The sequence below is a fragment of the Triturus cristatus genome, chromosome 11 (genome assembly GCF_964204655.1).
Source record: "Triturus cristatus chromosome 11, aTriCri1.1, whole genome shotgun sequence".
NCBI classification, from domain to species: Eukaryota; Metazoa; Chordata; class Amphibia; order Caudata; family Salamandridae; genus Triturus; species Triturus cristatus.
In genome coordinates this window covers 3,725,347-3,738,993 of record NC_140594.1, presented here as the reverse complement: position 1 = coordinate 3,738,993, position 13,647 = coordinate 3,725,347, and the positions used below count along the sequence as shown (strand labels likewise).

The 13,647-nt window shown below is 51.9% G+C and overlaps 1 protein-coding gene across 4 annotated transcripts in view; it reads left to right on the top strand.

The window, feature by feature from the left end:
* The window catches only part of SCARB1 (scavenger receptor class B member 1), a 636,132-nt gene that overhangs the window by 269,156 nt on the left and 353,329 nt on the right, over positions 1-13,647 (top strand). For all 4 annotated transcript variants that reach the window (XR_014970694.1, XR_014970695.1, XM_085634841.1 and 1 more), the window contains exon 2: positions 13,427-13,587. Coding sequence is in view for 2 of the 4 variants with exons in the window: in XM_085634841.1 (XP_085490967.1) it covers positions 13,427-13,587 (161 nt within the window). In the remaining 2 variants the exon portion in view is untranslated. The remainder of the gene's footprint in view (positions 1-13,426; positions 13,588-13,647) is intronic.

The following is a 13,647-nucleotide window of genomic DNA, read 5'->3' as shown; positions in this document are numbered from 1 at the left end:
GAAACCGTTTTTGTTTTAGACAAGTTCAGCTCAAGGAGGCTGATTGTGGTGCAGGGGAGCAGCTCGGCAAGTAGCCTCTGTAGGCATACTTTTGTGTGACTTAATAGTACAAGGTCATCAGCATACAGCAGGTTGCTGATGCAGGTTCCGTCTAATTGGGGGGGTGGGGGGAGGGCTGTTTACACTGTCCAGTATTGGGGATAGATCTGAGATAGACAGATTAAAAAGGCGAGGGGCCAGCACGCAGCCTTGTTTAACTCCACTTTTGGTCTCGATCTTCCTGGAGACATGGGAACCTTCTCCCAACTTAATTCTTATCCATGTTTCCGAATGAAGTTTAATTAAACCAATTAAAAGGGCCGGGGGTATGCCCCAGAGCTCAAGTTTTTGCCACAAGAGGCCCCAGGGCACCCGATCAAAGGCCGCTTTAAAATCAAGAAAGCAGCAGTGAAGTTGGATGCGTTGGGCCGCCGCTTTGTCTATCAAGACAGCCAAATGCTCCCGGACTGAAGCACAAAATATCTGTGTGCCATATCCTGAAGCGCCTGTTTGATTTTCATATGTTTTATTTGAATATTAAAATAGCACAAATGTTTTTATTCAGAACTGATTTTGTAAGAAATTTAGCTTAATCCACGCGCTTACCTTTTTCCAAACTCTTGTACCTTTGCATATGCCCTTCCTTTCAATGATTCACACATTTCTTCCCCATTACAAGATGGCCGCCATCCTACCATGGCCTGGAGTCACTTTCTTCTCTATGGCCGGCTAAAGACCTCCTCCACACTATTAATCCGGCCACTGGTGGAAGTGTACATCATCTCTACTCTTTAGTCTATGACCTGCTGTACTATTTTGCTGGCCGCTGGGTAAATAGCAGAGATGTTGTACTATTTGGCCGGCGGCCCGGTTAACAGACACTTCCTTAAAGCAAGGCACGGGTGTAGGAGAGTAGGATCTGCTTCACATGGGTACCCCCCCCTTTTTGCTGGTGTTTCACTGTTTTTCGACCTTAGTCTGGCTGTGGCCCTGCTAATCAGGACCACAGCCTAGCTGCTTCCTCTCTAAAATGGTTTGCATGTACATTAGGTACATATCTAATTGGATTCTGGAGTGCCTTCTAAGCCCCTCGTACATGGTATCTGTTAGAATTGGGAATCTCTGGTTGGCACAGGTATGCACCGGTGACAAGCAGGGACTCTTACTTCTAAGTCAGGATAAGGGGATCACCCTTTCAAATAACCCCTGCTCACCCTTTAGGTAGTGTGGCGCAAGCAGTCAAGACTATTCTCAGGGCGTCATAGGTTAAGCATTTGTGAACACATACAGTAATACAATGACACACCACAAATGGACACCAGTCAAGGTTGTATCCAAAATAGGTTTCTTTATATAAGGCTTAGCACAAGACCAGAATAACGATTAGAAATGACCACAGTATTATTTCAAAGTTCAATGTTCTTGTGGAAAGGCTTAAAACACAAAAATAGGCTTCTTTTAGTTAAATACGCTTCTTTCACATAAATACGCTTCTTTCAAGGCTCTGTATGGCCTCCCACCCTGCTCGGTCATTTCTGGGGCAACGACGGACAGAGCGGGGCCTCCTACACCCGAGCCAGGTTCCAGGGTAGGTGAGGTACAATCCCAGATCACGTGGGGTGGTGATTGCACCCTGCGATCCAGAGGATTAGGATTGATTGAGGTCGTATTCATTTCAACCTTGTTTAATTTCACATATGTTGGATATATGTGGGCACATTTCACGTTTGGAAGTGTATTGATTAGTTGCAGTAGCATGCTTTAGAGAAACACAGGTCCTGAAGAAAGCCGTGGGTAGTATACCCGGATGGCTGAAACATGTTGACCTTCATATAGCAGCCACTTGGAAGCACTGCTATAATTTCGTTACACTCTTTTAATCAAGGTGTGCAGAGTAAGTGGAATATTTAGGTTCATTCTCTCTCCACAACCTTTTTTAGCCTTCACTGTTTTCTTTGCACTGCACTTAACAGGATTACTATCCTTGATTATTATAGTTTTTTCATTTGGTTTTTTGGCCAACATTCATCAGCCCGATTGAGCAATAGAGCTTCAAACTAGCGAGGCAGTCTCTATGATCAAGAGACATACCTCTGCCAACAGTTGGATCACCAGATGATATAAATGATCAAGAGAGCGACTTTTCTCTCACTGTTTGATCTGTCCTTTGAGTAAGATTGATGGTAATCCATGCTCTGCTCTAGGTTTGGTTTGATGCACTAAATCTACTTCTTTCATTACTTCTGTGCTGTCTGTTATTAGACCCCCAGTTCTTGTTTTGTGTGTATAGTCTGTACGGTTCGTACCTGGATGTGCGACTCGTTGGCGTTAAAAACAAAGAAGTACGAGTCTAACAATCGTTGCGGACTCCGGGGTTCGTGGCGTGCACGCTGCGGTGCGAACAGAATAAAGTACCTTAAGTTCGTGGGGTCCGCGACGGACAGTGCGGGACAAGTCGATGGGTCCGGGTCGTAGCTCGGCAGCGTATTCAGATGCTGGTCGGGTCGCGGCGTCGGGATGCGGCGTTGGTACGGGAACTTTAGGGATACATGCGGATGGCCCGGATCGGCTTGCAGAGTCCGTGGCGTTCGGCGTTCGAGCCGTACCTTCGGTGCGGATAGGCGGCGACACTTCTCAGCGCCGTACAGCGTACGGGGAGGATCGGTGTGATGCGGCGTCTCGGCTCTGAGTACGGCACGGGCAGTACGTTAGCAGCGTACGGACCATACCTGCGGGACTGCGAAGCTTGGGTCCGGCGTACAGGATTAGGAAGCCAGGGTTGTATGTCTCGAATCGGTGGGGAAGGTTAGGTGCGATGCGGCCGGGAGGGATACGGTGCGTACTAACGCTTTTAAATCAGCGTAGACACACGGTGCCGGGCGGCAAAGACACGGCTTCGCGGCGGAGGGGGTACGAGTCGTACTGGGGCCAAATCCAGCGGGAACCAAGCAAGAATTGTCCAGGCAACTCAGTTTTGGAAGGCAGATGAGTCCAATGGTCCTGGGACTCAGTTCAGGGGGCAAGCTCTCTTCCAAGCCCTTGGAGATTGTTGAAAACAAAGTGCAAAGTCTCTCTTAGTCTTTTCCTCTCCTTTCTCAGCAAGGCACCAACTGCAGGCCAATCCCCCAGGTCAGGGAAAGTTACTCCTCCTTCAGCTTCTTCCAGGTCCTTCTGGTCAGGCAGAGTTTCTTCGTGGTTCAATCAGGATCTGATTTCTTTGGAGCAGGGCTCCTACCTTTATACTAAGTTTCTTTTGTCTTTACAGGCCAGGGGGGGCCTTTGCATAATCCCAGTCCAGTTCTTTTCAGTGAGGAGTACTTTGTTGTTGAGACTCTGGCTTCTTCTTTCAGCAGGCAGGGCAGAGACATCAGACGCTCCCCAGGGGGTGGAGCCAGCATTGTGGTGGCAGAGCACTGCCCTATTCAGAGTCAAGGTGCACTCCTCCCACCCATCCTGGTGTAATCTCTCTATTCACCACCTGGCAGCCCCAGCCTGTCTCCTGGAACTTCCCAGCCCTGTCACTCAAGCTACACACAAAGAAGATAACCCTCCCCTCCAGAGGCGGACTGAAATGGTTAGGCACGCAAAGGCTAACTTTCTAAAAGTAGCATTTGCAAACCCAGGATATTAAAATAACCTTTGCTAAAAGATGTATTTTATTATTCTGAGTTCAGGCATAGTAAACATGAATTTCTACCATGCTTGCTGAGCCTGCTAGGATTATAGAGTGTTATAATCTAGCAGCCCATTCTGGCCTATGGAGAGCAGGTAGCCTTACAATAGTGAAAAACGAAAATGGCTGTAATTCACTATTAGGACATGCCACACACTTCAGGGCATGTCCTACCTTATCCTTACAATGCACCCTGCCCTAGGGCCTACCATAGGGGTGACTAACATGAAGGTAAGGGAAGGTTTAGGGACGGGCAAGTGGGGACACTTGCCAGTCAGCACGACAGTACCTGACTGCATGCAGGTTCTGCAATGGCAGACCTTAGACACATTTTACCCGGCGGCTTCCTTGGCACAAACAGTGCTGCAAGCCCACTAGCAGCATTTGGATATACAAGCCCTTGGCACCCCTGGTGCACTCTACTAGGGACTGATAGTAACCCAAATAAGCCAAACATGGAAGTCAATTCACATAATACATTTTCCCATAGGGAGCACTTGCACTGTGGCACTGGATGGCAGTGGCACAGTGCCCTGAGCAGCTAACACCAGCACAAAAATACATTGAGGCACAGACAAAAATGGAAGGGTGACCCACGCCAATGGTGCCAGGTCTAACACGTGTCCCCTCCAGCTGAAATGTGGGGAGAACTACCCTACCCCAGGGAGTTCTCATCACTAAGGCGGAAAAATCTGGAAAGACCATCAGCGTTGGCGTGGTCTGTACCGGGGCAATGTTCCACAGTGAAATCCATCCCCTGTAGGGAAATGGACCACCTCAACAACTTAGGATTCTCACCCCTCATCTGCATCAACCATTTGAGGGGCCTGGGGTCTGTTTGAACCTGGAAGTGAGACCCAAACAAGTAGGGTCTTAGCTTCTTCAATGCCCAGACCACAGCAAATGCTTCTCGCTCAATCACACTACACTTTTGTTCCCGGGGAAGTAACCTCCTACTATTGAAGGCTACGGGTTGGTCAAAGCCCTCCTCCGTGATCTGTGAGAGAACAGCCCCTACACCATGCTCTGATGCATCTGTCTGCACAAGGAATTCTTTGGAGAAGTCAGGAGCCAAGAGCACGGGCGCCGTGCACATGGCAGTTTTCAGGGTGTCAAAGGCCTTCTGACAGGTGTCAGTCCATCTCACTTTTCTGGGCTGCTTCTTCGAAGTCAGCTCTGTCAAGGGGGCAACGATGCTGCCATACCCCTTGACAAACCTCCTGTAGTACCCTGTGAGTCCTAAAAAGGCCCTCACTTCTGTCTGGGTCTTTGGGGGCTCCCAAGCCAGGATGGTTTCGATCTTGGGTTGGAGGGGCGCCACCTGGCTACTCCCCACTTGGTGTCCCAAGTACACCACGGAACCCTGCCCAATCTGACACTTGCTTGCCTTGATCGTGAGGCCTGCCTTGCGCAGTGCCATCAACACTTCCCAGAGGTGGTGCAGGTGTTCTTTCCATGTGCCACTGAACACTGCGATGTCATCCAGGTATGCTGCGCTGAACTCGGTCAGCCCAGCCAACACCTGGTTGACCAACCTCTGGAAGGTGGCAGGGGCATTCTTCATCCCAAATGGCATAACCCGGAACTGGAAATGCCCATCTGGTGTGGAGAATGCGGACCTCTCTTTGGCCCCATCAGTCAAGGAGATCTGCCAGTACCCAGACGTTAAATCAAATGTGCTGAGGTACCGTGTAGCCCCTAACCGATCGATGAGCTCATCAGCTCTGGGGATGGGGTGCGCGTCAGTCTTCGTGACTGGATTGAGTCCTCTGTAGTCCACACAGAACCGGAGTTCGGGTGTGGCACCCGGCGAGGCAGCATTTTGGGACCAAGACCACTGGGCTGCCCAAGGACTGCTGGAGGACTCAACCACCCCTAGAGCAAGCATCTTTGAGACCTCCTCTTTGATGCAGGCTCTGACCCTGTCAGTTACCCTGTAAGCCTTGTGCTTCACAGGTAAGCTGTCTCCTGTATCCACATCATGGACGCACCAATCTGTGATACCAGGAACCAGGGAGAACAGGTCAGGAAACTGCCCCAGCAGCTGGCGGCAGTCATCCTGTTGCTCAGGGGACAGGGTGGGTGAGAGGTTAACTCCGTCCACTGACCCGTCTCGCTCTGAGGCTACCAAGAGGTCAGGAAGAGGCTCAGACTCCTCCTCCGTCCCATCATCTGTGGCCAAGAGCATGCCCACTTTGGACCTCTCCAAGTGGGGCTTCAGTCGATTGACATGGAGGACCCTCAAGGGGTTCCTCGGAGACTGCAAGTCCACCAAGTAGGTGACAGAACTCTTGCGCTCCACAATCTCAAAGGGTCCTGTCCACTTGTCCTGGAGTGCACAAGGCTCCACAGGGGCCAGGACCTATACCTTTTGACCAGGTTGAAGCTCAACCAGAGTGGCATTCTGGTCGTACCACCGCTTCATTTCCTCCTGGCTGGCTTCCAGGTTTGCCTCAGCAAGTTGCCTGAAACGCCTAGTCTGGTTCCAGCATGTAACTGTATACATTCTGGGGAGGTTTCCTGGGAGATTGCTCCCAGCCTTCCTTGACCAGACTAAGAGGTCCTCGCACGGGGTGGCCATACAAAAGCTCAAAGGGACTGAACCCCAGAGACTTTTGTGGCACCTCACGGTACGCAAAGAGAAGGCATGGTAAGAGGACGTCCCACTTACGCCTCATGGGTTCCTCGAGACCCATAATCATGCCCTTTAGGGTTCGGTTGAAGCGCTCAACCAACCCGTTTCCTTGGGGATGGTAAGGGGTGGTGAACTTGTATGTCACACCACACTCTTGCCAAAGGGATTTCATATATTTCGATATGAAATTGGTCCCCCTGTCAGACACCACCTCTAGAGGGAATCCTACTCGTGAGAAAATTCCCATCAGTGCCCGTCCCACCACGGGGGCCGTCACTGTCCTCAGAGGGATGGCTTCAGGGTACCGGGTGGCATGGTCCACCAAGACCAGGATAAACCTGTTGCCCATGGCTGTCTTGGGGTCCAGTGGCCACACAATGTCAATCCCCTCTCGCTGGAATGGGGTACTGACCACAGGGAAAGGTTGGAGTGGAGCCCTCAGCTTCCTTCCACTCTTACCACTTGCCTGGCAAGTTTGGCATGTCCTGCAGTGAGTGTCAGAACTCCTGCGCATTTGAGGCCAATAAAAGTGGGTGACAAGCCTTTCGAAGGTCTTGTCCTGCCCCAAATGCCCTGCTAACGGAACGTCGTGAGCCAGCCCCAGTAGGAAGGCTCTGAACTTCTGGGGTACCACCAGCGCACGGGCTGACCCAGGTTCAGCAACCTTAGGCTCTGAGTACAGGAGGTCGTTCTCCCAGTAGATTAAGTGAGTACCGGACTGATCACTATTGGCCTGGGCTGCAGCCTGCTGCCGCATACCCACTAGAGAGGGGCACTCCTTCTGCTCCCTGCAGAATTCCTCCCTGGTGGGGCCTCCTTCTTGCTGCCAATGGGTCAGCTCAGGCAGGTCCCCCTGTTCGGCTATCTGTTCCCCGGTAGGCTCCAGGGCATCCCCCTCAAGGTCTGCTTCCTCCTGGGCCGTGGGAACTTTAGGAGCCGGTTTCCCGTGCCTCCTGCGCCCTCTCCCTAAGGCCGGTTCCTGGGCCTCTCCCTCAGGCTCCAGGGTCCCTTCAACACCCCTACTGGCTGCCATCGACCGGGTGGTCACGCACGCCCAATCAGGTAAACCCACCATCTGCAGGTGAGTCGTCTTCTCCACCTTTTCCCAAGGGGAGCTCTCCAAATCATTACCTAATAGACAATCAACAGGCATGGCCGCTCTTGTGGAAAGGCTTAAAACACAAAAATAGGCTTCTTTTAGTTAAATGCGCTTCTTTCACATAAATACGCTTCTTTCAAGGCTCTGTACGGTTCGTACCTGGATGTGCGACTCGTTGGCGTTAAAAGCAAAGAAAGTACGAGTCTAACAATCGTTGCGGACTCCGGGGTCCGTGGCGTGCATGCTGCGGTGCGAACAGAACAAAGTACCTTAAGTTCGTGGGGTCCGGGTCGTAGCTCGGCAGCGTATTCAGATGCTGGTCGGGTCGCGGCGTCGGGACGCGGCATTGGTACGGGACCTTCAGGGATACGTGCGGATGGCCCGGATCGGCTTGCAGAGTCCGTGGCGTTCGGCGTTTGAGCCGTACCTTCGGTGCGGATAGGCGGCGACACTTCTCAGCACCGTACAGCGTACGGGGAGGATCGGTGTGATGCGGCTTCTCGGCTCTGAGTACGGCACGGGCAGTACGTTAGCAGCGTATGGACCGTACCTGCGGGACAGCGAACCTTGGGTCCGGCGTACAGGATTAGGCAGCCAGGGTTGTACGTCTTGAATCGGCGGGGAAGGTTAGGTGCGATGCGGCCGGGAGGGATACGGTGCGTACTAACGCTTTTAAATCAGCATAGACACATGGTGCCGGGTGGCAAAGACACGGCTTCGCGGCGGATGGGGTACGAGTCGTACTGGGGCCAAATCCAGCGGGAACCAAGCAAGAATTGTACAGGCAACTCAGTTTTGGAAGGCAGATGAGTCCAATGGTCCTGGGACTCAGTTCGGGGGCAAGCTCTCTTCCAAGCCCTTGGAGATTGTTGAAAACAAAGTGCAAAGTCTCTTTCAGTCTTTTCCTCTCCTTTCTCAGCAAGGCACCAACTGCAGGCCAATCCCCCAGGTCAGGGAAAGTTACTCCTCCTTCAGCTTCTTCCAGGTCCTTCTAGTCAGGCAGAGTTCCTTCGTGGTTCAATCAGGATCTGATTTCTTAGGAGCAGGGCTCCTACATTTATACCAAGTTTCTTTTGTCTTTACAGGCCAGGGGGGGCTTTGCATAATCCCAGTCCAGTTCTTTTCGGTGAGGAGCACTTTGTTGTTGGGACTCTGGCTTCTTCTTTCAGCAGGCAGGGCAGAGACATCAGACGCTCCCCAGGGGGTGGAGCCAGCATTGTGGTGGCAGAGCACTGCCCTATTCAGAGTCAAGGTGCACTCCTCCCACCCATCCTGGTGTAATCTCTCTATTCACCACCTGGCAGCCCCAGCCTGTCTCCTGGAACTTCCCAGCCCTGTCACTCAAGCTACACACAAAGAAGATAGCCCTCCCCTCCACAGGCGGACTGAAATGGTTAGGCATGCAAAGGCTAACTTTCTAAAAGTAGCATTTGCAAACCCAGGATATTAAAATAAACTTTGCTAAAAGATGTATTTTATTATTCTGAGTTCAGGCATACTAAACATGAATTTCTACCATGCTTCCTGAGCCTGCTAGGATTATAGAGTGTTATAATCTAGCAGCCCATTCTGGCCTATGGAGAGCAGGTAGCCTTACAATAGTGAAAAACGAAAATGGCTGTAATTCACTATTAGGACATGCCACACACTTCAGGGCATGTCCTACCTTATGCCTACAATGCACCCTGCCCTTGGGCCTACCAGAGGGGTGACTAATATGAAGGTAAGGGAAGGTTTAGGGACGGGCAAGTGGGGACACTTGCCAGTCAGCACGACAGTACCTGACTGCATGCAGGTTCTGAAATAGCATACCTTAGACACATTTTACCCGGCGGCTTCTGTGGGTGGCACAACCAGTGCTGCAAGCCCACTAGCAGCATTTGGATATACAAGCCCTTGGCACCCCTGGTGCACTCTACTAGGGACTGATAGTAACCCAAATAAGCCAAACATGGAAGTCAATTCACATAATACATTTTCCCATAGGGAGCACTTGCACTGTGGCACTGGATGGCAGTGGCACAGTGCCCTGAGCAGCTAACACCAGCACAAAAATACATTGAGGCACAGACAAAAATGGAAGGGTGACCCACGCCTATGGTGCCAGGTCTAACAGTATCCTATGTACCTAGGGCATAGGTACCTCAGAGGCCTACCAGGGGCTGCAGCATATATTATGCCACCCCTGGGAAGCACTCCAAAATGACACCACACGTCTGCTACTGCAGCCTGGGTAAGGGTGTGCTTGCACCCCTTACTGTGGTATAGGCTACCTCTATTACTACCCTATACAGACACATATAAACCTATAAGCCACTTCTATGGCAGGCCTTGACAATCCTGAAGGCAGAGTGCTTGGTTTTATGTGAGAGGGTGCCCAAGCATGAGCTGAGCCCCTCTGCAGCTTTCGGAAATACTTCCTTATGGCTGTTCTGTGATACAGCCATACCATATACTCTTAAGTGCATTATAAAGCTCGCGGTAAATGCTAACTTTGGGATGGATGCATCAAAACATGTCGTGTTTGGTGTCAAACACTTTGGAAAGCTATGCCCTCCCCCCTCCCCCACCCCCCCAGTTCTGGCGGCGGGGGTAGCATTCCACCCTTCTAGAGGGAGAGACATGTTCACACTGGCTAAACCCGGTAGGACTTTCCTGAGCCCTGGCATCACAAAATGGATGCCTCTGCCACAGACACGGGTCTGGCCTCCTGCTGCTGACCGAAACTCCGGCAGGGGAGGCCTGGACAATAGGTTTCCTGTCGAAGGGAGGTGTAACCACCTCCCCAGACAGGCAGATGTGTATTGGGGCTGGGCCGGAGCACTCTCTGGTGCTTTGAAGTCCTGCACTGGAGGCACACTTGGTGTCCCTGTGCATACTCCAGTTCAAACCAGTTGCAGGGGCTACCTGCCCCTGCTCTGGCGTGAATCTGGACAAAGGAAATGGGTGTAACCACCCCTCTTTCCTGGCCCACCCAGGTGGTGCCTTAGAGCTAGTCCATCCCCTAAACTTAGTATAATTATAGGAATCCAGTCCCTAGGACTTTAGATTACCCTGGACGAACCTCTGCAACATATATTCTGGACCTTCGACTTTCTATCACGACTAGAAGATGGAAGAAATCTCCCTTGAGGTCAAGGAGTGACTCCCCTGCTTGGAAGGCACCAAAGAAGCAACTGACCGGTCTGCAATTCTGAAGCTCCCGATGGACGCCGAAGTCTCTGCATCCCCAGAGGTGGATTTCCAGACTTCCCCGAGGCTACCCTGAGTCCACAGCAAAGCTGAGGCCCGAGGCTATCGTGGGTTACGTGGGACCGTGACCCCCTGGACACCGTGAACTTTTGCAGCAACACTATCTTCCTGGTCACCCTCGAAGTTGTGCTTTGGGCTCCGAGTAGCCCCAGCCTTGAGCACCTCCTGCACCGAAGATTGTTGGCCTCTACTCCACGAGTGACCCGTGGGCCAGCTTCCAGTGCGACTGCTCGAGGCTCCTTCGCGATCACTAGCCGTTGGCTAGCAGGTCCCCACGAAGGCAACTCCACTTCTGCTGAGGTTTTGCCTGGTTGCTCCAGACTTGCCCTTACTTACCCTCGCTGGGTGTGTCCATCAGACCTTGCTGGTCTGCACCGCAGTCCTTTCTCTGATTTTCTGTGTCTTGCTGTTGCCAAGGCTTGTTGGGTCCTTTCTGGTCGCCGACACCGCAGCACTCGACAGACTTCATGGGACAGCTCGAATCCGGCTTGTGGACTTCATTGACGCCGCCTGGACCTCGTGGCTGAAGAGTCAAGACACCCATCAAGTCACCTGAAGCACCCGACATCTGTGGGCATTGGTCCATCCTGCCCTCGGTCACTGGTAAGTGACCCAGACTCTGTCCCCTCTGCTTTCAGGTTCCTTACATCCTAGATCCAGGCTTGGATCTCTCCGGACACTTCTCCTCTTCACGGGAGCAGCAGTTCCTTGCAGGCTTCCATTGAAATCGACGACGCGACCCGACACCAAAAGACACTTATGCACCCGGCTTCCCTGGGTGAGGTAACTCGAGTACTCCTTTGCTCTTGTGGGTGCTAGCCCTAGAACTACCCAAGTCCAAGAGGGTTTGGTCCTGATTCGATCAGAAGTGTTCCTAATCTTTAAAATTCCAACCGCGACATTCCCCATAGAAGATAATAGGGACCCGCGGTTGTGTTTCCACACTGCATACAGTTCCTGTGGGTCCCCTGTGTCACTGCCTTGGGTGGTTCCTTGGGATCCCAGCGATTCTAGAGGCAATAGGCCTAGTCCCTATTTCAGTCGTGGTTCTTATACCACTTTTTTAGTATATGGTCTGGTACGCCCCTAGGGCTCAAGCGTGTATTTGTGCTTTTACTGATGCTTAATCACTTGTAACTTTAGTACTTCGAACTCCAGTCTCATAAAGAGACTAGAGGGGTGTGTTTTATCTTAAATACATATATTTTGAATATATACCTGGTGTGGTTGTCTTTTCATTTGATCATTCAAGAGATTATAGACTGGTAAAACAAGCTGCTTTACATTCCTTCAAGACTTAGCCTGAAGGCTGCTCTCCATAGCTACCACTAGGATAGCTTTCACATAAGGTTGTCTTTAACCATTCACCATAAGGGGTTGTTTGGATTGATACAAGGTGCCCATAAGAACTAGTGGACAGCATATATCATGCCACCTTCTCACAGCATGTGTTTTAGTACGGGCATCAGCAGTCACCTGTCCTGTGGGTACAGCGAAAATATCTGTGCCCCTACAGGTCAATCTCCTGCTAGTAGCTGTCGGTGTATCTGCTGGACTTTACTGAGACTGTTCTTAGTCATGGCCTTTTGTGTGATAGTCTGATGCATTCTGGGTGTTGTAGTCTTGTGTTGCTACCATTGAACAACTACCCGAACACACAAAGCATGATTTATAGATGAACAGTTCAGGAGCCTGGTGAGGATATGGTACCCAGCCTGCACTATATGTGGGGTGCACTGTTGGTATCCCCACCCCCTCCCTAGTCTGGCATTAGCCTTGCTGATGGTACAGAAGTACAAGGAGCAGCTTTGTTGAGTGGGCACCACGACACAAGCGTAGCACCAGTCAGAGAAGATGTAGGAGGGTGGGTTGGCAGGGATCGGTTGGCACAGGTGGGCAAGGGTGGGTCGGCACAGGTGGGCAAGTGTGGGTTGGCACAGGTGGGTAGGTGTGGGTTGGCACAGGTGGGCAAGGGCAGGTTGGCACAGGTTGGCAGGGGTGGGTTGGCACAGGTTGGTACAGGTTGCCAGGGAGTTGGTTGGCACAGGTTGGTAGGGGCTGGTTGGCACAGGTTGGCGGGTAGGCACTGGTAGGCAGGGGCAGATTGGCACAGGTTGGCAGGGGCAGTTTGGTACAGGTTGGCAGTGGCGGGTTGGCACAGGTTGGCAGGGAGTTGGTTGGCACAGGTCGGCAGTGGCGGGTTGGCACAGGTGGCAGTGGCGGGTTGGCACAGGTGGGCAGGGGCAGGTTAGCACAGGTGGGTAGGGGCGGGTTGGCACAGGTTGGCAGGGGCGGGTTGGCACAGCTGTGTGCACAGAAGGCTTTCATCCCTACAGCGGAAGCGCTTTGATGGTGCAGGCGGACAGACCCCGAGGCTGGGACTTCCTGCCGTATTTTGATGCAGTTTTCCTGATTGAAACTTCAGAGGCTGCATTCCAAGGATCAGTGCCAAGGATCAGTGTGCATTCCAAGGATCAGTGTGCATTCCAAGTTTCTGAATCTTTTTTCCAATGTCCCTCTGCCAGCTCAATGCCTTTTGCAGGACGTTTCGCGAACATTACAGTGGGTGAGGGTGGAGGTGCAAGCACGTTCCAGGGACTTTAATCTCCTCTGACACTTTGAAATGTTGTGCCTTGTTTGTACCATGACATGCCCTCTCCTTAGTGCACATATGTGTTCCTTTTGATGAAAGGCGGAGCAGCCTCTCACCATCTTGTCTCTCTTGCAGAATGTCCGCATTGACCCGAGCAGCGGCTTCGCCTACGAGATGTGGCGAGACCTGCCCGTGCCCTTCCACATGTCCATCTACATCTTCGAGGTGCTGAACCCCGACGAGATCCGCCAGGGGGAGAAGCCGGTCCTCGCCCAGCGCGGCCCCTACGTCTACAGGTCGGAGAGCTCCTCCTTTCACCTTCTCTTTCTCCAACCTTTAGAGTTAATTACACACGC